Source organism: Taudactylus pleione, unplaced genomic scaffold, assembly GCF_031769625.1.
Source record: "Taudactylus pleione unplaced genomic scaffold, aTauple2 ptg001339l, whole genome shotgun sequence".
NCBI lineage: Eukaryota > Metazoa > Chordata > Amphibia > Anura > Myobatrachidae > Taudactylus > Taudactylus pleione.
The window spans coordinates 1,391,867-1,417,960 of NW_028285739.1; the positions used below are offsets into that span (position 1 = coordinate 1,391,867).

The window sequence follows — 26,094 nt, forward strand, 5'->3', positions numbered from 1 at the left end:
CTGGATGTGCATAAAGGACAAAGACACAGACAGACACACACACTTTCTCGCTTATTATATAGATGTCGACATAGTATACCACAGCTTTGTAAACATAATTTCAGTAAAAATATTGAAAAAAGCTGTCAAACATGCTACAATCATACAATTAATGGGCAGTCAATTTGTGTTAGAGAACATTTTATAGTCCTTATTTACATACGTGCCAAATCATTTTCATCACATTTATCTATTACCATTTATATTGTTGAAACAACCACAACCATGCTGTTGTCTATACTTCTTAGAAGGGAATTGGTATGTAATACCGCTGGCCGCAAGGCCGGTAGTTTGAATCCTGCCAGCATCAGGCCGACAAAGGAAGAGATCCCGGCAGCCCGACAGCGCTGCAAATCCCAATCGTCCCCAGGTAAGTACTAACTAACCTAACCTACCCCCCTAACCCTCCCTTAGGGGTGCCTAAGTCCCCCGGGGGGGTGCCTAACCCAACCTCTCCCCGGGGGTGCCTAACCCTAACCCCCCCTTCCCCTAGCCTAACCCTAACCCTCCCGGGGGGTGCCTAACCCTAAGACCCCCCCGGGAGCCCTAAACCTAACCCCCCCAGCGGCTGTCTCCCGGCATAGGGGTAATGACAGGCGTCTAGATTTCAGACGCCTGTCATTTAACCCTAGCCGGAATTGTGGAGTCGGGAAGCCGGCGGTCGGTATTGCAGCCGCCGGCATCATAAACATATACCCTTAGAAGCAATTTGTGCTGTAGGTATTATGGTATTCCAAATCTGAATGCATATTGCGAGTACAAAAAGTCTGTAGTTCTGACTGGCCCATTCTAGGAAGTCTATTTACTAAAGTGCAGGTTTTTAGAAATGGAGATGTTGCCCTATAGCAACCAATCAGATTCTAATATTATATTCTAGACTAGGGGTGGACAATAAGCGGCCCCCCAGCTGTTGTACAACTACACATCCCAGCATGCCCTGCCCAGGATTGCTATTATGGCATGCTAAAACTGTTTCAAAATATTCTGGGATTTGTAGTTCAACAACAGCTGGAGGGCCTCTTATTGCCCACCCCTGTTCTAAAAGGTGCTAGATAAATGTTAAGTAGAATTTGATTGGTTGCCATGGGCAACATTTCCACTTCTAAATACCCGCACTTTAATAAATATACCCCTGGATCTTTAAACTTGAATCCTTGTTTGTCTTGGATTTGTGTTTGGATCATTATCCTGTTGGAAGGTAAAATTCCTCTTCATCACCAGATTTCTGAAAGCGACCATCAGATTCCATGCCATAATTCTTGATATTATATTTGTAGTTATATCTTAAGCCCTCTATCCTGACTAGAGCTCCTCTCCCAGCTGAAGATGAGCAGCCACAAAGCGTGATGCTATCACTGCCATGCACCACAGTAGGTATAGTGATCTCTGAGTGATGAGCTGTGTTTCCTTTGGAATGAAGCCCCAAAAGTACACCCTTGGTCTCATCAACCAAAATACTTTTTCCCACATGGGTTGGGATGCTTGAATGTATTTTGCACAATTTGGGTGGACTTTAATGTTCTTTCTTGTGAGACATAGCTTCCGTCTTGCCACCTACCCCATATCCCTAGCATGCAGAATAAGGGAGATTGTTGTCACATGCAGGGAGGATCTGTTTCTGACAGAAAGTCCTGCAGCTACTTTATTATTGCCGTTGGTCTCTAGGTAGCCGCCCTGATGAGTTTTCTCTTTGCTCCAGGGTGTAAAATGAGGGAAAAAAGAAATTGACGAAGGCTGTTTGGGGACCAAAGTCCCACATTGTATTCTAGTGATGAAAGCCCAGTAGTGGGTCTGGGGGATGATGCTGAAGCGTTCTGCAGAACAGCAAGTACGAATTTCAGCTCTCCTGCACTTTAAAAGTATGTAATTATGCAATTCTAACTATAGTCAGCAAAACACTGTTTCATCTTTATTTGCGCAATATGCTCATAGAAACTAATATAACTTTCTATAGAACTTGAATTTAATTAGAAAATTAATGTATCCAAATATGTTTGTGTCCTTTGATTTGAAAAACAACAATAGTCTGGCGGATGTGATTGATCTGGTCTCCTTGGCCTTAAATCGGTCAAATATAGTCAGTATTAGAATTAGTTGGCCTTGGATTACTGAAGGAGCCAGCGTATGGAAAAGATGATCATGGGGTAAATCTGCATCCCAGTGAGGCAGAAGTTGTAGTCAATCTGTAACCCACCACTCCCATTATATGCAATAAAGATAAGGTTCTTTCAGTAGTTACAAATCAAAGTGGATTTATTGATAGGCTAAAGAGAAAAACAATTACCTGCAATGTTACAGCTGCTATCACAAAGTCTGTGTGAGTGTGTACTCAGAGGTTCAGATGGAAAAAAGGATACAGCAGCAAGGTTCCAATTGGTACGGTGCTAGAGCCCTGTAAATGGACGATATAACGAAACAGTGCAATCGATGCTTAGGGACTAGAGGGTCATCTTGATCTTGGCAATGTCCCTGTTGTGACACATTTTTCCCACTAATTGATTATAGTAGAAGATTTTGTCTTTCGCTATGTTTTCGTAAAAAGTTTCTATTTGTTTTTCACTTGCATTTTTTGGTTATAAGGTCATGTTAAAGGTGGAAGAAGATCTGACATGGTTTACCTTGATTTTTTTGCAACACAAAAACATGATCTTATATAATAAAGGTGTGTAGACTTTTCTATATCCACTGTATACTGTACTTACCTATAGATGCTCAGAGGATATTTTGGGTTAGGTTTAGGCTGCGGGGGGAGGGTAGGTTTAGGCATTAGGAAGGGAGGGTTAGGTTTAGGCAGTGGGGTGGGAGAGTTAGGATACTTACCATCAGGTGTAGGTATCCTAACCCTGTCGGGATGCCGGCATTGGGATTTTGACCGCCAGGATCCTGAGCGCCGGCATCCCATACTCAACCCACATGTACAGCCACCAAACAGTGCATGTGTTATCTGTATATGCTGCTGGAGAATTATCCAACAAAAATATTTCAATATATTATCTGCGTTCAGCCTTTGGTAGATTGTAGGCATATTAAATTCATGAGGAAGATACTGTTTCTATATGATTTAAGAGGGTGATAACTTTGCTAAATAGGCCCCTGGCACAGTAGTGAAATCCCTCAATATTTCAGTACATTTGCATTTATTATAGAAGATGGGTATATCTTTCATATGGTTTTGAGAATTTCTTCAGTCTACTGCCGCGGAAGGATAATTACACCTAGGGATTTCCTTGATACAGGCGATTATAAAATATAACACAAGCACAGCTACATTTGCTAACAAGACAAGCCAACGTGGTTGCATGCAGGTTACCGACTCAGAGACGCAGGCGTACTAATGTACAACAGTATAATCAGCATTTGCACACATGTTTATGTGCTGTGCTCTGCAAATGACCATTCTCCATAGATATTACATTGTATCTGGTGCTCTGGAACTCAGAATTTTAAAGTATTTTCCTTTGCAGAATTAAACAGAAATTTGAACCTGGGCCTCTGCAGGCTACTCTGACTATTTTACAGCCAGGCCCATCAACCTCTTCCAAATGTTTAACAAATGTTCCCAATTTCCTAGTTATGTTATGTAACCAAGGTAAACAATTCCCTATTCATTATATCAAAACTTATCTTTTACCTCCAGCCAATATAAGATCTCACAGCCCATGAATGTCAATGTATTCCCAATAGTATTGGTGTTACAAATTCAGTATCTCAATATACTCTCAGCTGCTCGGAGGCTTTATTTCCCAGAAGCAATGATTCATTGGCAGAATTAGTAAAAACAGAAATGGATCACCATCTGCAGATGTCATAGCACACAGTTGACAGATTTTATTTTTCACCTCTAAAGGACACAAAGGCAATCATTTTTTTAAGGGGCAAAAGGGTACGCAACTGCAAAAGGTGTCACAATTCTGCTGTGTAAATCAAAGAAAAGATTCAACATGGAAAAGTGTTGCAGATTTTGTAATAACAGTAATAAAATATAGTAATACAGAGAACAATCATATAATACATAAAATACACTTGCATAGCCTCCCAATTTAAAACACACATTGAATGCATACGTCAGATAAAGGGCCTTTATCTGACAATAATAGGGTGCTCAAGATACAAACTGTTCCTGTTCCTTTGTACAGTTATATTAAAAACATTACTTAGCCATGGGCAAAAATCACATAAAGCAGCAAAGCTTTAGTCTTGATCATCATGCACTGTAATAAATAATTTTCACCTTTATATAAATCCCATTAACTCATATAAACTATCAGTTATCTCAGATCATTTTCATGTCCATATCTTTCAACAACACTAAAGGGATCTATGTATTAATAATTGCAGCACACCTGCAATTTGCTTCAGTCCTAATTGACAGTTTTAATCGCCTGTTTAACTTCAATTTCACAGCTATGTACGAAAGAAATATTGCGAGAACATGCTGTCGGTGAAGTGATATCACACTACCGTTCCTGACACTGCACATGCAGGTCAGTGTCATTTTGCGAAAAGCTACTAAGGGGAACAGAGACTGCAGGAGAGGAATTGCAAGATCCCTCTCCTGCGAGAATGCCTTCTTATACACAAAGCAGATAACGCCATCTGAAGATGGCATTAGCCAATGGGACCAAGCACCAAAAAGCTAAGCTTTTCAGAGGTTTACCTGAATCACATCTGTAACTCCAGCTATAAATGCCTCTTCCAAATATTTTACCAAGGGTGGTGTACACATATGTAATTAATTATTGAGGGTTTTATTGCAATTAACTAAGAAAAAGCTTAAGACTTGGTTATCTTTTTATTTATTTAACTTTTAACTTATATTATTATATTATTGAACTGTAGTCTTTAGTTGAAAGTATTATTCAGTTAATTAGCATAATGTGTCACAAGTAAGAAACAGAAATTGATGTAGGTAAACAAATTTTAGCACACAGCCTACATGATATGCTATTTTTATTATTTTATATTACAATTTGCCAATATAACATTTTACTATTTTTTTTCCAAGGAGAAACATAATTAATATGAATCACTGAAAGATGTACAGTATAACTCATTTTTATGAACATGGTATAATTTGTTATCCATTGTTTGAGCAAATTTTCCATATGTTATAAATAATAAACAAACACTGTCATTTTCATGAGCCATATGCATGTAGCACTGGATTCTCTCTGTGGATAACACATATATCTGTTTGGAATTGCATTATCACAGCAGATAACACCAATTATAAACAGTATGCCATGTCTAGTAGATGAAATACAACATGTGTTGTTGTTTTTTGTGCCTTCATTATTCAAAAAGTTTTTTATTTTTATCTGTTTATCTACCTTTTGCAGATGATTAGATGAAATTTTAATCAAAATAGATGTCTTGTGGTGCTGTATTTATTTGCTGTATACTCAAGCCCTACTAGATCGCAAGCTATGGTAACTTTTTGTTGTTGTTTTTTTTCTTTCAGTCCAGTAAATATTACTTATTTTGTACAGCATTACAGAAAATTTTGAATCTAGATAATAAACTAGATAATACTAACAATAATGTCTAGTTATAGTAATGATAATAATAATATTAACAATTAAAATTTAAATAATTATTACAATAATAATAAAAACAATAATAACGATAATAGAACATAAGTGATGCTAATATAATTAGATTATAACCTCCGGTAAATATTATCTGCTGCATATTATAACTTGTAAGTTCTGATGTAGATACTTCATTGCTCATTACAAAAACTGTTATGATTAGAGATGTGCGGTTCGGTTCTCCAGAAATATGAATCCACCCAAATTTCGTGAATCCAGGTAAATCCGAGTCGCGGTTCTAATCTCCTGAGGAGATCCGGATAAATCCGGGTCGCTGTACAGATCTTTTTGCGGTTCGGAACTCGGATTTTAAATCCGAATTTCGGGTTTTGGATTGCATAAATTACATGATTTTAGCTGTTTTTTAAAACTTTTTATCTATTTTTTATTTAAAAAACCAAAACACTTGAGGATGGTTTGCAAAACCAAATCCAGATCCAAAACCTTGAAGGAGATACAGATCCAAAACCAAAACATGGGGGTCGGCGCACATCCCTAGTTATAAGGAATAGACCTTAACTTGCTATCTATTATTATTGATATAAGAAGTCATCTCAGGCCATACTTGCCTACATTTGAAAAGCAAGGGAGATTATAAAAGCAACACCTATCAGCACGGCTGTAAAGTAGATGTGTAACTGCTACAACTGAGAGGTGCCATAACATTGACTTACATCCACATGTAAACGAGCCCCAAAGCAGTTAGTAAGAACTATTTGTTGATGAAAACACACTGATACTTTTCAAGGGTTTTCTTATATATTGTGTTTTACAAGGGGTTCCATATAAGTGACATGAGAAACCTTATATGAAAATGTATGGAGCCATAGGGATAATCATGCCTTATAACTAATGCTGGGAAAGTATACTAATGATCCAATTTGAATGTATATATCTCTGTTTTATAATATAACAGCTTCATAATGGGGATAAGGTGCAATCAGGGAGATTGTTAGATTCCTCGGGGAGTCAGGGAGATTGCTACTATTTCAGGGAGTCTCCCTGATGATCAGGTAGAGTTGGCAATTATGCCTCAGGCTTCTGTGTGTTCTTTATATGGCCACATAACTCCTTGGTGATTTTTAATATCCCTATAATTAAAGTAGAAAATGCATTATCCCAAATATTTATTATTATTATTATTATTATTATTAATAATAATATGTTCACATCTACCCATAAGACAAAACCTATATGACCTTTTGAGTAAATGAACTAGGGTAGATAGGTGGCCCTGCTGCAGACATGATGTAGAAATGTAAAACCTACATTGTAGATTTATTATCCATCTGCAAAGTGCTGTAATACTACAACCACCAATAAGATTACCTTTTCTACAACAACCGTCACTTGACTTTGAGTACTGGAATAATAGATGACAAACTTCTTGATTATCTAGTTAAAGTACTACTATTGTGTTATTTTATTGTTTCCCTCTGTTGCTTTGAAACTGAAAATGTTAAAATGACCTTGCTGTTTGTGGAATTTGGAAAAATGAATGGGTGACTTAGCCTCCATATTAGCTGGGTAATCAGACTGCTTAGTTTGGCATCTTCTGCCCTCACTGGCGTCATGCAAGGCAAATAAATGTCTCTTTTCTACACTTGTAGACCAGTGTGCTCCCAATTGTTGTACAGTGAAAAAATGCTAAATAGTAAAATGACACAAAGAAAATTATAGACAATTTTACATGAATTTGTAAAATGTCAGCCTCCTTCTCACACAGCGCACCTCTATTTGTTCTTAGCAATAATGCCATTTATTACCACTGTTAGAGTATCAGATATATTAGTGGCTCACTTGTTTACATGTATCTCCACCAAGGTAGTTAAGCATACATATTTTAATATTTTGGTAGGAAAGCGTCATGACCAGCATGGTATCTTCTATAAAATGGAAGAATTTAGTTATGATATCTACTCAATAATACAATTATATGCAATAAATGAAAGTTGTAATTTATGTTCCTTATAAACAAGATTTTGTAATGCTCGATTATGTTCTGGCTAATATTATTTGTGGAACAATGCATTTTAGAATCAGTCTAACAAATTTTGCATTTATAAACTCACTGAATTTGTTTTCAGTTAAAAATATTGTATTGAGCAGTTACTTTTTATTGTTGTTATAGAGAAACTGTGTATTCCTTGAAGTCCTAAACATCACAAATAAACATTTAGAAGCTTGGAGATTTAAGTTGCCACTGATTGATGGAGCTTGGATATAAAAGTAACATTAGTAACTCACCAACATGTACTGCACAAATCCTGATTAGTGTTTTAATTTTTGAAACATAATACCAGGTTATTCAACTTGCTAGTTGGGTTCAACTTGTTAAAAAAAAAAGTCCCTTAAGCCACCTTACAGGCATCTGCAGTATACACCACTTTAGCGATAATTGTCTATTATCTAACTGCTATCTGCAACTGCTGCCATTCATCAATAAAATATTGCCGAGGGGCAATACTGGCCAGGAGCAGTAAAGGCTTACCGTACCGATTTGCTGAGCCAATTTCGAGACAGATGTGCATCCATGACCCAGATAGCCAATGGATTGAAAGCCCTCAAAACATTCATAAAATAAACTATTAAGAATAAATAGTTACAAATATATTTTACCCAAATTAAATTAATGCTTTATTCAAATAATAAAGCATTTTTTCATTATTTTGTTTCACTGTTACCGCCAACCTCGGGACAGGAAGGATCTTTGTTCAATAGGCTTCTCATCCCTAAACAGCAAAGGCATCATTGTTTGCCTATAAAGCACTAACAATGCCACAAAAGGAGGAGAGAACCTAGGGAAGGATAAGATGAGTACTCCAGAACTACGCAAATCCTTGACATGTTCTACTCCATACAGTAGTTCTACTAGTTGACATGAAATCTCCGTACGAAAAATGTACTTATACATATACTGTTGGTAACCTTATATACTGCATGTTTTCTCTATGTAAGTTTAAAAAGATTGAAAAAAATAATACATTTATTATACTATTATGTGCACATTGTCATCATTATAACACTATACAGCAAGACAGAGAATGCAATCTCTCAAAAGAGTATAGCTCCTAATATCCTACTCTAGATTGCAGCTATTAAATTACTATATATTCCAATATTTCCTATTTTCTTGTAGCCTCTGATACATTATTTGTTTCAAATTAAATACTTTGTCATTTATGGTTATATTATCCTGCCTGTATTTTAAAATATAATAACGCATTAGTGTTGAGATTGCACTTATGAAAAATGAGGCATAAAGCGTTGATATTATTAGGATAGCTGTTTTCTGTGAATTTTAATGAGAGTATCTACAAGTCTGGTGCTCTATGCTCTGTGCTGTTTTTGTTTAGGTTACAGTAATTTTATGATCTCTCAACAAATAAGAATCTTAACGCTTTCCATCAGAGTCGTAACTAGACTTTTTGGTGCCCTGTGCCAGAAAGAGCATTGGCGCCCCTCCCCCCCATTTTTCTAATAGGGACATGAGACGCGCACTCGAAAAAGGGCCATGACCTCATGGGGAAGGGCCAGGGAAGAGATAAGGGGAGGCCAGGAAATGCTGGGAATAAAAGAAGAGGAAGTTACAAGTGAGAATGAAAATAAACAGGAAACTTGACAGACCCAAACAGCGCTGTGGTGCCCTGTGCCATGGCACTGGTCGCACTACCCTAGTTACGGCCCTGTGTTCCATGTACAGTTATCATTCATATTTGCTGAGAATGCTTTCTCTTTAACAAAGTGATATTTTATGTAACACAACAAAGCACACACTTTTATCCAAATTATACATTTCTATAAAGGGTTATGGGCCTGATTCAGATATGGACGGTATTGCACAGGCGCACACAAGCGGCTGTGCAATTACGTCCATTTGAAATGCAAATGCCAAAGGACACCTCCTTGCTGAATCTACGTGATCCCAGTGCGGCGACTGAGGTCACAGCCTGGGATCACCATTGGAACAATCGCGGTCGCGATTGTAGTCCCTTCGGCAAGGCTGCAGGAGCTAAAGCTTCCCACAGCCTGGTCAGGTCCTGGCAGCTTGCGAGGCTAGTAAGTCTGAGTGCACCCATGCAGACCCTGGCCTCATCCTTCCCGGAACACGGGGGCGATATGCTCCTGTTTCCGGGAATGCTGCCCGGGAACTCTGTCCTATACTTTCATGTCCCTTCCCTCCCCCATTTCGCCTCTCCAAAGCTGCGTACACACTATACAATGTGTGACCCAGCCGATGGTGCGATGCAATGTAACAAAACAATGCTTACGCCATACACACTCAGGGATGGATTATAAGCGGGGCGGACGGGCCGGTCACCCAGGGGCCCCCACACATTGAGTGCCACCACACTGTACCAAGCGTTGCCCTGAACCGGTATACACTACCTTGCCGGTATGTTTTGGCTTGTTACTTGAGACTGACGGAGGAAGCTTTGTCTAGACCTCTACATTGGGTGGCCCGGCCGTGGCTGCTGATTAAACTTCCGTCCCCTCTCTGGCACATTGCCACAATTCGTGGGTGCATGGGTGGGGGTGGGGCTTAATGCCGTGACATGGCCACCCCCATCAGAAACCTGATGCTGGAAGCCTGAAACACAAACAGATAGTGTGACACTACTATTGTCAGTGTGTGTGGCTGTGTGTGTACTCGTGCTCTCTCGTTCTGTCTCTCTCCCCCTCCCTCTCACTCCACCTCCCTCTCTCTCCCTCTCCTCCCCCTCTCTCTATCTTTCCCTCTCTCTCCCACTCTTTCCCTCTCTCACGCTTTCCCTATCTCTTCCTCCCTGTCTCTGGGGGTCATGGCAATTTTATTGGTAGGGGCCCCCACAACTTAGTTGCCCTGGGGCACCCACAAGCCTTAATCCGGCCCTGTACACACTACAGCATGTAACGATGTCCCGGTACATGCTGTATATAACAGCACCTAGTCGTTCACCACATCGTCCCATTTGCTGTGCAGCGCAGGACATGGGACAATGCAATGAAGGATCCTTGTGCTCATACAATTGAGCGTATACACTGCACAATCTGTACGATATATCGTTCCGATCATATGGTATATATCGCAAAGTGTGTTCACAGCTTAAGTGTGATGAGGTGCAAATCAGTTCTTATCTAAGAGTGGCTATAGCAGAGGACCCAAACCAGAAACAAATGCTTTATTATTTAAATAAGCAACATTTCTATGTTAAAATAATATTTATAACTATGTTTTACATACTTTTTTTTACATGATTTATTTTTTATTGAAAAGTGGAAATAGAAGTCCACTTGCAGACTGTCTGTCCACTGCCTTTACAGTAGGTGAAGTGGTAAAGCCTGATAATGCTTGTGTAGACTGTTACAGGACTGACTGGAGAAGCAGTAAGAGTAGACTTACTATTGCCAGTCAGTATCACCCAGCTAAGTAAGTTGGGTGGAAAAATATTTTTCACAAGTGCATAATAAATAGACCTTTAAATCCCAACTGTGTGGCGCTAGTAAATGTAGTTATGTTATCAGCAGGCTGGGGAACAAGAAAGATTTTAGGTGTATATTTGAGTTCCAGACAGATGACTGTTTTTTTCTTTGTTTGGAAGTTGTCAACACAGTAATTGCTTGTGTAGATACACACCAATGTAGCATTGTGCACACACAATGTAAGGTTGGCCATAACATGTTGTGTACTTCTTACATTGTTTAGGCAATATGCTTGGAAACTTAACATGTCAGTGGCCCTACAATTAATTGCCTGCTCTCCCTACTGAAAAGTTTTAAGTGACTGTCCTTAAGAATAAGTATGGTAATTGTCCAACACATGAAATGAGTAATGCCAATCGTAACCTCTTCAATTAATATATCTAGGAGCATATATATTAGGGGTTTTACTTAAATCATGTGAAAACTGCTGTTTTCGCATGGAGTTAACATCGGGTCTATGTGACAATTGCCTAATCCAGGATATATCACAGATTCTCAATGGGGTATTTGGTCTGGCCCCTATTTATCAAGCTTTGCCAGATTTGCACATATGCACACTGCAATTTTCGCTCATTCTTCTGTGCAAATTTGTGATTGAACAATTTTTCAGTCACTCCACAGACTCTCAATAGGACTGAGACATGGTCTTTGACCGTACTACCCCTCAAGGAAATAATTTTGTTTGTATATTTAAGCCACTCCAGTTTGGATTTTTCTGCATGTTTTTACTGTCCTCCAAGAACAGAAACTTGCTCCCATACCTTAAGTCTTTTGTAGAATCTCCTCCAAAATGTATTGTTCTTCCATCCATATTACCTCTATTTTCACATTTACCAATCAGTGAACCAGAGAAGTATTTCTATAGGATAAGTATTATGCTTCCACCACCATTCCTCATGGTAGGAACAGTGTTATTGGGATAATGTGCAATGTGAGGCAATTATCAAGCGCATACCCTATGGGTGAGACCCTATAGTTTAATCATCCTATCAGTGCCCTAGTGATGAGACCATATAGTTCAATCTTGATCCTATCAGACTATAGAATTTTCTTCCACTTGGCTCCCTCGAGTGTTCTGACAATCTCAAGATGAGATTTCATGTATCTTTTTATCAACAATGGTTTTGCTACTGTTCCATAAAGTGCTGATTTGTGAAATGCCTGGGCTGCTACTGTTCTCATCTCTGCCAAGGGAGACTATAAGTCTGTCAGAGGTGCCATATAGGTCTCTTGGAGACCTCTCCTTTAAGTGCACTTTTTGTACGGATGCTCAATTTTGGAAGAAGACCTGCTATAAACAAATTAAGTTATGCGATAGCCTTTAACAATTTTATTATTAACTAGATAGTAGTTCAGTGGATTTTAAAAGTCCATCCTTTGAATGTTCTTTGCCTATCATATTAATAGTCTTGTTTGAAAGTTCTGGATTTAAGTGTAGATTAGATAAAAGGGTGAATCAGTTTGTAATCATTTATAGTCTTCTTTTGACTAGCGATTAACTAAGAAAACATGTTAGAGGCGTTTTTTTCATCTGACATCACAAAGCAGTTTTGATGTCAGTGGAAAATAATCATAAAATGTGAAAGGTGAAAAGAATATATATATATATATATATATATATATATATATACTTGTTATTGAAGCATTATAAGCACTTGAATTTTAGAAAAATCTATGTGAGTGCACTGACAATTGAAACGCATGTAGAGACTATTAAAAGGATACAGATACAGTATAAACAGATAACCAAACATCAGTCCAATTAAAACTGCTACCAATAATACCAAGCCAGCAAAGGATCATGTTTATACAATGATAAAAAGAAGCATGTAGGGAGAGCACAAATATTCTTGGAAAAATAGGATTTGGTTAGATAAAAAAAAACTATATAGTGAAATGTTAATAAAGTATCAGGGCAAGATATTGCTGATCTCAATGAAACAATCAGTTTATCATGTTGGATTCTTGCAATGAAAGTTGAGTGGAAGTGCTTCATCACATGACTGGTGTGCCATTTCCAGTATCAAGTCTAGCTCTATATCCATTATGCTGCTCTCTCAAGCGGCATTAAATCCTCTTACCACCAACGTTGTGTACATTCACACTTCTTTTTTTAATCAGGAATACTAATGTAACAGTTTTTAAATGTAGAGAAAAACTATAACATTTTTTCTAAACCACTCCACTCTAATTTCTTGAATCTGGGTAAATCTGAGTCGCGATTCTAATCTCCTGAGGAGATCCTAGTAAATCTGAGTCGCGGTTCTGATCTTTTTGTGGTTCGGAATTTGGATTTTAAATCCAAATTTCAGGTTTTGGATTGCCTAAATTACATGATTTTATCTGTTTTAAAAAACTTTTTGTGTATTTTAATTTAAAAAAAATCCAGATCCAAAACTGAGAACAAAATACTTGAGAAGGTTTTGCAAAACCAAAACACAAAGTTGAATCTAGATCCAAAACCATAACACAAAGATGAATCCAGATCCAAAACCAAAACACAAAGATGAATTCAGATCCAAAACCAAAACACGAGGATCAGCGCACATCTATAGTTTACTCACATTTAGTTATGCAGCTTAGACTAATCTAGCCAATTCTGCTATTATAATATACTGCACTGTTTTTGCTCTACTGTGTGATAGATAGATAGATAGATAGATAAATAGATACTGTAGATAGATACTGTAGATAGATAGATAGATAGATAGATAGATAGATAGATAGATAGATAGATAGATAGATTGGTAGATAGATAGATTATATTCCTTTACATAAATTTATACTACAGTTAAAGCCAGCCAGGCATTGTATGAATTATATGATGAAATACAAGCCACCATTCTGCATTTTACTGACAATGCTGCGGATACGTGGTTAGGGAAAACCAGGTCTTTTATAATAGACTCCGTATCACAGAGGAAGTCATCAAATTATTGTAGGCCTATTTCTTTCACCGGTATGTATGAGCTATTTACCATAATAAAGGTTTCACGTTTTTATTCTTTTAAAAACAGCAGAAAAGCCTCAAACAATTTCTGAAATGTCTGGCCTCATGTGCCTACCCCCTCTGCTTTGTTATCTTCTGTTTTTAGCAGGAAAGGGTCAAAAGGGGCAGAGACGTTGGCAGTAAAAGGGACAGCTTTTGTGCTGCGTGGTTTAAGAGAGAAAGAATAGGCTTAGAGGGGAGTTTTGTAACATAGGGATTTTACTTAACCTCATTAGTTCCAGATGGGCCCTAATACAGTGACATCCCTTTAGGCAGTAAACTGGGTAATATCACAAAATAACTGTTTTTATATTGTAAAAGTGATTTTGTTTATTTATTGTAGTTTATTGTGTTCATTTTATTCTGATTTGTAAAAACCCTTTAGAGAACTGGAAATGCAGTTCCACCCAGTAATTCTATACAGCATCTCTTTCTGGAGCTCACACATATGTTGTGACTTCTAGCCTATCATCCCATTGTTTGTCTGTTTGAATCTTGTCAAACAATATTCTAAGGTAGTTCATCAAAGTGACGTTGTTAAAACCATGACTGGTTTGGTTACAGTATTAATTCTTTTAGCCTACAGAATTTACCTTTACCATCTGGGTATGAAAAAAAGATCAAAAGGTATATTTTATGTGTATTATAAAACATCTATATTTACCATATGACTTTTAGTGACGTTTTTAGTTTTAATATGTCATTCAGCTTGTTTTTATTAGCAGTGCCTATTGTAATGTGATACATTATTTTAACAAAAAGAAATATTCAATAAATGAAAGTACAAATAACATATTTCTAAACTAGAATATGAAAATAAGCAGTTAAGACATTCATTTGAATAATAGTATTACTCTAGAGTTGAGACGAACCAAGTTTTGCAGTTCTGCAGCTAGTTGTGCAAAGGTTCAAAGTTTTGATAATACATTTTATACAGCAATTTTATTTTTGACAGTATATGAGTAGAATGGGAAGATGACTGTCAATAACATCTGCTGTGTGGTGTGGTTTGGTAGGACTCATAAGCACTTAAGGCTAATTTGCAGCAGGATAACGTAGACAGTTTTGTACCCAATGCAGAATGTGGAGACTATTCCGTGGAACAATTCTGAAAATGCCGCTTATCCTGACTTTGCAATATTACAAGTCACATTACTGACTGTCAAAAAAAGTAATTAGAGTTTAGTTTTTATGCAATGTATTATGTTTTTGCTACTCATAGTGTTAAAAGTTTTTGCTAGTTAAACAGTAATGAAAAACACATGCACCAACCATACATACACATTTAAGTAATGCGTAATCACTCACCACCAATCACTTAAGTACTCAGTTTTAGTCATCTAAACTCGCAATGACATGCAATTCAATCAAATAATGTAAGGGTATATAACTAACTTACAAATAATAATATATTTTAATAACTCTTATTATTTTATTATTACTATAATTATTTTTTTTTTTATTATTATTACTACTACTACTACTACTGTTATGCACTAAAATATTGAACAATGCTGTTACAAAGTTTATGCTTATATCCTTACATATACACAATTTAAAAATAGAGAAATATGTCATCACACCTTACGTAAAAGTATATCACAGCTGCATGAAAGCATTTTAAAAATTTTAATCAAGTTATAAAATACGATTTGTGGATATTTTTTGATCATATATGAACCTTATAGGAATTCTAAAATACTGTTCTTTCTAGGTAGAGTATACTGAAAGCTTGCTTTCCACTTCACTCACTACCAAACTGTTACTTATGTAAAAGTGGGAAGTAGTTGCAAAACATTTTTGGTCTAAACGCTATACAATACAATCTTTACATGTATTACCCTATTATATTTGATAGTAATGTTATACTGATCTGGCCAGCTTTACCTAATGTTTATACAAGTCTCCGCATCAAAACACCTTTAAGAGGTAAAACGCTGTGGGTTATGTCTATTTTTCTCAAAGATGAACTTAATTCAGTAGTTATGTTTTTCCACCCAGTCAGTGGAAAATTTTGAATTGTAGTTTGATTTAGTACAGAGGTAATGTTAAATCCTAACATGGATTATTCCTGTCTACCAATGCTGTCAGTCATCCTTCTGTTCTAGATCGGACATCAATAGTGGCTTCCACAATGTGGACATCTCTAACAGCTTTGTAAAAAATAGAAAAAAGCACAATAATATAGGAAAATACAATCCATATTGGATGCATTAGCTAATTGATAAGAAGCTTAAAATGTTTACTGTTTCACTTGCAAGTACTGCAAAAAAGTCTTCAATGGAGAATAGAAATATAAACAGTAACCTAAAGTTTTTGAAGTTTCGAGATATAAGGCTTATTATAAGGATAACATGGGAGTAGTTTGCATTCATATTCTGTGATCGTATTTTAAAGTTTTTAACCTGAATCCCAAATTCCCTAGACTCTTTTTAAAAAAATCTTTATTTGGATCTATTATGTTTTTCTTTATATATAATTCCACAACTAAAAGTATTGGTCAGTACGTCTACTAGGTCTATTGTATTTGTTATTAACCTGTTGTGTTTGTATTTTTAAACTGTCCCTTACTGATTAAGCAGAGTGCACCATGACTATGTACTAAGAGGGGAATCCATGCAGTCTTCTAATAGATATTTAGTTTCATTTACCTTGGAATGAATAGCTATAGAGTTTTCAATTCACAAAAAAACCAAGCAAACATTATTTGCCACTTCACTACAGTAAATTCTGCTCCATTATGTTTGGTCTTTGATTGTTTGTGTCCATCTGCCAACAAACGTCCATTTTAAACAAAATTACTGTAAAACACATGCAACTATCTATGTCCAGTTTTAGGGTCCCTTTCTAGTTACATAGAAATTTGTGAAAATATTGGCTTTGTTACCTAATTTTATGTACTCAAGCTTTGATGACACTACCATTTTGGCCATCTACAGTACAGTCAACCATTGGTGATGCATTAAAATTACGTGAGCAACCCAACCAGAGGTGGCCCAATATGGTTAACCAAAACTTTTTTGGTTTCCCACTCTCATTATTTTTTTTTTTTATAAATGTAAACAGAAACGTCACATGTTCATCTGAAAATGTAAATCTAGTTATATGAGACATTGACACATGTTGTGTCGATATTATAGTATCTCAATAAGGAAAATATTAATGTTATGTATTGCCTTAAATGCATAGGAGCAAATCTGTTTTTCGTCATCTAGAATTATTGATCCTACACAATACTTGAACCCTAACTAGGCAACATGCACAAAAAGGATTTTTTTTCTATCAAAATATAATGATACTTTATTTTAGGATTACGTAGAATGGAATATATTGCTATAGTTTAGGATCACAGACTGTCCCACCAAAGCACTCACACCATAGAAATCATGACCCAATTTCCTAGCTCCATATCACAGATGACAAACCTATAAATAAACTTATGTTAGCCCAATGTAGAATTCATCTGGAGTCTCCCATTAGCTTTATATTTCTGAAATAACCATACACCAACATTCGTGCAAAATGAATTACTCTGAAATTAGAATTTTTATATAGCACAAGGATTTCTACTTATTTAATTAACTTTGGTATAATCATAATTATAATATTTCTTGTACTGTTTTCAAAATAATCAATAAAAAATAGAATTCCCTGTTAATTGACACAAAACAGTAAAACATGAATTTGTTGGATTTGATACATATTCGTTATAGCCAGTTAAACATATAAAATATACTTTTATAGTTGTTACTGTTGATTATTTTTTTTTGTAATTCCCATTTAACAATTTTAAGAAGTTGAGGGTATACCCATATGAACTTTATTAAGATACACATATATGTACACCTGACAGTAATTTATTTTATGTTTTGAAAGTTTTCTACTTCTTTCAATGGTTTAAGTGTCTGATAGAACGCACTTAAGTCTTCTAACTTAACAAATAGTCTTGTTTTGAATACTTGAATACATTTTTGCAAATGATCTCTCATTTTCACAATCGAATGTAGCATGCATTTTTCTTTTTAGTCATGATTTTGACTAATGTAATGTGTTGCACACACTCAAGCAAAATCCCATTTCCAACATAAGTGAATTCAATTCCTGTCTTAATTAACTAGATAATGACTTTCTATGAAGTTCTTTTCATGAAGAATTGCAAAGGTCATGTATGTACTATTTAATTTGTGGCTGAAATATTTTCACTACAATGAACTGTAGGGGGAACTGATGGTGCCAAACTTAATTTAATACAACACAGTATATTACATATCCATAATGAATGTCTATAACAGAGAGATGATACGTACAATGTTCTTTCTATACCAATATAACCTATAATATCAATAAATATTGTAATGAAATAAATACATATTATTGCACAGCTGCATTACATTGAAGTCTAATACATTGTATATTATGATTGACATCATAATATATGATACCTGCATTTTGTAGTGTAGAACTAAGGGTGTTATAAATATAGACATAATGGGTGAAACAAGTAATGGTCCTGCTATATAGCATCTGTCAATTAGTTTGCAGTGCATTGTACATTTTTGTAAATGGTCTCCTTGTACTCTTTTGATTGACCAATTCAGTTGCCTTCCTTTTCCTGCCATGACTAACACAGCTATAAGCATGATCTACACAAAGATAAAAGATTGAAGTAATCTGCACCCAAGCAATAGTAATCTAATAAAATCAGGGTCTTCCATAGCTCTTGACTCATTTCCAAGGCTCAAGGAGCAAGTTCCTAACAAGACATCAGCATAAACCCTTCAGCACTGCCCTGACCCAAAAGTCAACTCCATTCTCATCTCCACAATATTATCAAGGCTGCACAGCATTATATTGCTTTGGTGAACTCATATACTACACTGACCAATAGAGCAAAACTAGAATTAGAGTATTAGAGGTTTTAATTATGTAGTATGCCGTACAAAATATTAGCAGTACTGTATATGCAGATATATAATGCAGCTATGTGAGTGACATGTATATAAGAATATTGATTTGATATGCTATGTCTGGGAAAATGAAATTATAATAAAACAGTTGCAGAACATGAATGAATATATAATCTGTTGAACAATCAATGTTTTGGAGTCATCTCCCCCAAGCATATTGCTATTTGCTCTTGTGTTCTAAGGGAAATAGATTGTAAAAATGTCACCAAGTTTCTGAATGATAATGAGGAAGTGGTACAGCATCAATGGTAAAACTGCTTATGTAATATCAGCAGGACCTATATCTCCCCCCAGGGTGCCTTGTATACATGTTCTACATAATCAGTTATATTTATTCTTAATATACAGGATTCAGAATATATACAATATGATCAATTATTGGATGCAGCTTGTATATTTGGATGTCTTAGTCTAAAAAGCATAAAACAGTAGTTGTCCCTGTGAATGACTGATAAGCAGCATGTAATGTCATGTATGCCTCATGCTCTTTAGTAGTGACTGCTGGCAATATAGGATGAATGGCAATGTGTAGAAAAAGCATACAGTATATGGTGAGAAATGCTGCATGTAGCCCTAATAGCAGTAACGTCGCACACTTTGCTCATCTGTGTGACTGTTCCTATGTGTATACATGATATGATGATGGCTAGCAGAGGGTGATGCTATCCGAAGGATGCAGGCTCAGCCTTACCCTCATTGCTGGGGCTGGCCATGGTCCTCCACTTGCTGCAGGTGATGAGCCATATCCACAGGGTTAAATGGGTGCCAAATCCTCCCCAGGTACCAACAGACCAGGAAGATCCACTATTAAACCAGGGCAGCCCGACACCAAGGCTGGCACCAGGGGTATGCAGCATCTTCCTGCACCGGCGCTCCTGGCAGCAGGAGACCTCTAGCCCGATTGTGTGACTGTTAGCGAGCCCTGTCCTAGAACCACGGTGATGGATCCGGCAGCTGATGAAGAAGTTGTCCCCTGTCCCTCCCTGCAGACGTGTCTGTTTCCTTCTGTTGAGATGTGATCAGGTGTGAGGTGTCCCCCCCTCTCCTGCCTCCTCCTCCCTTACAGATAGCCCCGATGCCTCCTCCGCCTCTTCTCTCCTGCACTCTGGACGTCTGTGTGATAGCAGAGCAGATGATAGCGGTGGTGGCGGAGTCGGATGATGGGGGTGTTGGGTTAGGGAGGTGACAGGACCAGCCCCTCGCACACTTATCCCTAGCAATAGTCAGACATTAGGCAGCAATGTGGTGTGCTGGGCTGGGGGAGCGGAGGTGAAGGGGCTGGGACAGTACAGGATTGCTGGAGAGATTGCAACTAGCAGTGATGCTCACATGGAGCTGAGCAGCAGAGACTGGCAGGGCACTGAGTGGCATGAGCCTGGACTGGCATGTGAGGGGCATGAGAAGAGGGAGACAGCACCGAGAGCCTCACTGTAAGATGACAGATGGGGAGATGTTACAGCTGCAGACAGCAATGGAAGACAAGAAGAGAGCACCTAGCATGTAGCTCACACATCACTCTGTCAGCTCAGCTGGTAGGGACACACTTGCTGAGTGCAGGAGAGAGGAGGACGAAGTGAAGTCCCGCCTGTGGCTGCACTCTCAGGGAACCGCTATGTCCTTAGCACCTCTGGATAGGAGTGAATGGCAAAAGTCTCCTGTGATAATAACCTCCCGTGTGCCTGTGCTGCTGTCTGAGTGTGACTGTCTGAGTGTGTATGTGTGTCTGTGTGTAACTGTCTGAGTGTGTATGTGTGTCTGTGTGTGACTGTCTGAGTGTGTATGTGTGTCTGTGTGTGAGCTGGGTACAGTCAGCTCTTGCTGCCGCCTTCCCTGTGCTCTCTGCAAGACACAGACCATACACAGTAAACACACACGGCTCAGCCTCGTACCAGGACAATCACACCACTGCCGAAGGGAAACAAAACAACACAGTCACAGCCTGACGCTGGACACTCACATGTGATCTCACATAATAAGGAGAAGAAAAGAAATCTGCATGATAAATATCTATTGTCACTGCCTGCAGGAAATAGAATACTTCCTTGTAGGCTGATGATATCTGATCTCTGCCAGTCAGCAATACATCACCCAGGAAAATTCACTGGTGCTTCCCAACTTTATGTAGTAGTGTCTTTGCTTAAGTCTATGGGGAGATTCATTTTTACAGATCCATCTAAAATGTGTTGGTTTCCAAATTGATGAATAGATAATATCAGCAGTATTTACTATATGTTATTTCTCCACCCAAGTTGTATTGGCTACAATTAGTTTTATTATAATACTTTCTTAATAATTTACATTTAGCTATATATTTTCTTTCTTTTTAGCATAATATTTGCTTGGGAGATGTAACTTGATTAATTGATAGCACATGAATCAGAGAATTCTCCGAAAATCATTTTAAAGAGGATGAGACAGAATAAAAACTCTATTATTCTGAAATGTAGCCATAGAAATGGCTGGTGCAGTTTATGGAAGAAGTCAGTTTTGTACCAGTGCCATAAATACCTTTCATATGGTACAGATATATACTGTACAGTTAAGTTGACCAACACCATAAGTCACAGAAATAAGACGCTTTAATAAAGTTTAATGTTAAATAAATGGTACAGACTACTGTATTTAAAGATTTTTTTGGCTTCCATTTTTGTATTGGGCTGAAGGTAATAGTAATTACAAAATGGATTGCATTATCCAGGAAACATAAGATACTATGATTAACAAAAGGGGGGGGGGGGCTGCACAACCTAATTACAACATTATCAGAGGTGCTACCATGCTGAGACCTGTAGTTCTATTGCAGAAACAATGGGGGAAGCTGATGCACACTCTAAGTACGAATAATATAAATATAAAAAATATAAAATAAACTATCAATTAACATGGTGTTATATAGAGGTTCTTAGTACATATTTGCCCAAAGGTGTTTGCCCACCTACCACTTCACGGTGATCTTCATCAGGTGGGTCCCTAACATCCCTAATACTGACACATTGTATAAATTTATCTAGGACTTACCTGTAATAGTGCCCATTACATGTGTGTACTGCAATGCAAGGACCAATACTAATTAAAATCACCTGGGGCAGGTAGGAGGCATACTATGATTAAGATCAGACAAAATAAAGCTGGGTACACACCTGAACGACTCATCGATGCGCTGTAACAATATATTACATCGCCGTACACACTACACAACCTGTTTCATGACAATGCAATATATATTACATGCTTCATGTATCAACACCACATAGTCCGTGGAAACATTCCAATGGACATGCAGAACATCCAATGGGACAAACAATGCAATGAACGATGGGTGAGAACAAAAAATCTACTATATAATTTTTTGCAAAGTGTAGCACATGGACTACAGCAGCACAACGCCATCTTCACATCTTCAGTTGGCGTAAGCTGCAGGGGCAAAACTCTGGAATGTTTCACATTCTGGAAACCTATGGGGGTTGCGGCTGCTGTCGGAAATGGAGGGACTACGGGAGATATCTAAGATATCTGCTGTGATCCCTCCATAATGCATCTGGCGTATGGTTATTATGCTTATTATCTGCAGTTATTCCCCGAAACGGGTGTTTTCATGGAATATGTCACAAATAGTTAATGATAAATGGGCCAGTAAGTGTTTAAAAAGAAAGTACTCTCAGGCCCTGTAGGGAACACTTTTAAAATGTATTTAAAAATCCAATAGGGATTGTGATTATGACACTGTAATTCTTTTTAAAAAAATCCACAAGAGATAGTGTATATGACACTGTAATTCTATTATTTGGAATGATGCCTCTGGTTCACATGAATGTGAGTCATTTATGATAGAGGTGTTTGTGACACTGTGATACTCACTCCATTGGACCAATTATTCACATAAAGTGAGCTATATAAAGCAGGAGTGTCCAAATAGAGGATACAAATTGAAACAGTTTATGATTAGAGTCAAGAAAATATAACTGGCTTGTTTTACATAAGTGTCATGGAAACAAGCCTACAAATATTGCAACATACACTCCTCGCTAATTAAGACAATACATTGCATCTAAACAGTTATAAAAGAAACATGAAACAATAAAATGTAAATAAGAATACAGTATCCAAAAGAGAATCACAGTGTCACATTGTGACTCACATTCATGTGAACCAGGTGTATTTCTCCTAATAGAATTACATTTTAATTGATTTTTTAAATATATTTTCCTATCAGTGCTGGAGAGTACTTTTCTTTTTACAGACTGCCCCCCGGGTCCAGTTGAGGACCCTTTCTCCTTAGGCTGCTGATTTGAATACACCTCTTTGGCGCCAATCCTATTTCTATTTTGATAGTCATTTTAGAAGTAACACATAAGTATCTATTTAAAAAATAATGTGGCCCAGTCTCAAAAATTAACATTCCTTATTGTAAGGATATTTATTTATCTGATATTTATATCAAATATTTATTGCTGGAGCAGCAGCTCAGATAAGAGGATGTCCTGCTGTCACTTCACTGTATTTTCTGACACTGCACATGCATGAAAGTGCAATTTCATGAAAATTTACAGAGAAAGATGCAGACTGCAGCAGGGGGATCACAGAAATCCTCTCCTGCTGGGATGCCTCCATAGGCACAAAGTGGCTAATGCCATCTAAAGATGGCATTAGCCAACAGGGCCAAACTCCAGGAAGCATAGTAAAGAGCTTGGTAAATAGAGACTAGACTACTGTCTATAGAGCTAACTAGCCAATTTCAGGAGACATCATTGATCTGAGCTATTGTCTTAATAACTAAAATATTATGAGGAAATTGAAGTTTCCGCATGATTTAAGTGGAAAGGGATTTAAGTAATAAGCCCCATAGTGACATGATATTGGTAATCTTTTATTGAAAAACAACCTATGTTATTTATTTTTTGTTTTTCTCTAAATCCATCAACACAGTATAAAAAATGATAACACATATAGCACCCTTTAGTGCTAAGGACAAGTGTGACTCACTCAGCACACTACTGTGAACCAGTAAAGATTTGATAATATATTTGTACATAAAATAACAGAGCCTCTGTTATTCATATTTTCAAATATATGAAAAGCCACCCACCATCTCAAAGCTCTTCTGCTAGAGTGAACGTATCTCGACACAATGAAAGTATCTGTATTGGGTCACATATTCTAGTGTTTAGAAATTGAATGCTAACTTACCTTGAAGTACCCCAGAGACCTCCAAAATGGCAATAGAAGGGCCAGCACTTCATGTTAGCTAGTGATCCCATACAGGCCTCTCAGACAACTATACAGGAATATAAGTTGATCAATCAATTTAAAAGTTCACATAAGGTGTGAGAAAGGGAGGGGCTATCTGTAAAAAGAGAAAAACAGTGAAGTCCTTCAACATACCAGGCTTCAAAAAAACCAGGGACATCCTTATTTGAAAGAGTGTTGGCCTTTTTAAAAGTGTGACCGCATACTGCAGGGCCACTGGGAGGAGTGGCGAGTTTCCAGGCCTGTCTAGGGACCACGCCATCAATGATGCTGTAACCATGATCCTTCCTGCAAGCACTGCTACTCCACAGTCAAGTGCACCATAGTAACTTATAATATGACAGGACATAGCCACAATATCTCCAGCATCCACTCACCCTCATATCTGATGTCTTGATGGCCCTGCCTTAGAGTTTTTTTGGTTATCACATGTAATAACCAGACAATGGGGGAGATGTATAAAACCTCCTAAATAGAACAAGATTAGAAGTTGCCCATAGCTACCAATCAGCTTATACAGTAGCTATCAATTATCTAGTAGATTCTGTAAAATAATAGATAGAATCTGATTGACTGCTATGGGCAACTTCTCCACTTGTCCTCTTTAGAAGGTTTGATACAACTCCTCCAAAATCAGACTGCACTAAAGAAACATTAGTAGAGACAGGGAACGGGTGAAGACAATTATCATGCTCCATTATTTAGATATATGTAACTAAATGGACCTGGGTCACCTCAGCCCCTCTGCCTCCACCCTCTACCATACATGTTCCTTCCCTTTCTGTTAATTTTATTTTTCAAAACTGTTTTGTCCCATTGCTGCAGCAATACTAATATGCATGTATTGCGCAGTGGGAGCTGGGACGCCGCAGGCTCAACTAGGTCATCACGCAAACTGGTTGATCTTATTTTTATCAGGCTCCAATTATGGGCATGGCCACATTCCACAAGGGGTGTGGCCACTGAAAAATGGGGGCGTGTCAACATCACACACCACCATATCTTATCACTGGGGAACAGGTATTGACTGTATTTTAACTTAAGGAGAATGTGAAGTGACTTGATATAGATAGAATTCACAGGCTTTCATTGTAGTAGCAGATGGTTCCATTGGTAAGGTGACTGACTGCAAAGCATAAGGTGCTAGGTTCATATCTCTGGTATTATTGAATTTTAGATTAATAAGAATGCAAAGTAGCTTCATATAGTTAGAATTCACAGTCTTTCATTGTAATAGCAAATGGCTCAATTTTTAAGCCTTCTGACTGCTAAGTATGAGATGCTAAGGAAAATGTGAAGTAGCTTGAAACAGTTAGAATAGCACAGTAGTTCTCAAACTCGTTCCTCAGGACCTCACACATACGCACACGCAGGGGGGGTTTCCGAGTACCTAGAAACCTCCCCTGCCCACCACTACATCGCAGCGCAGCTTAGCAATATATATATTTTTTTAAAGAGATCGGAGTGAGTCGGCAGCTGTTCCTGGCTGAGCTGCCTGTAGGGGGAGCTGCAGCAGTAGCGCAGCTCCTCCCGGGCAGCTCTAAATTCCTATGGGCACTACATTGTGGGAGGCTGAGAGCTCGTGTGTTGTGTCGGATCCTCCTCAGTGACCGGTGCTCTCTCCCAGAGCCGCAGGTGGGTGTAATCTATTACATGTGGGGGGAGCCGTGATCTTTAATAAGCCATGCCAGCGCTGTATTTATAAGGCTGAATTTGTGTCAAGTGAGAGGTGTGTTTGTGTCAGTGTGTATTTCAGTGTGTGTGTGTGCCGGCTTTGTCAGTGTGTGTGTGTGACTCT

General features: G+C 37.6%; 1 protein-coding gene across 1 annotated transcript in view; it reads right to left on the minus strand.

The window, feature by feature from the left end:
• The window catches only part of EPHA5 (EPH receptor A5), a 360,920-nt gene extending 340,893 nt beyond the window's left edge, over positions 1–20,027 (minus strand). Inside the window, exon 1 of the mRNA XM_088463302.1 lies at positions 19,741–20,027. Within this exon, the coding sequence (XP_088319428.1) occupies positions 19,741–19,906 (166 nt within the window). The 5' untranslated portion in view covers positions 19,907–20,027. The remainder of the gene's footprint in view (positions 1–19,740) is intronic.
• Positions 20,028–26,094: the final 6,067 nt, after the last annotated feature.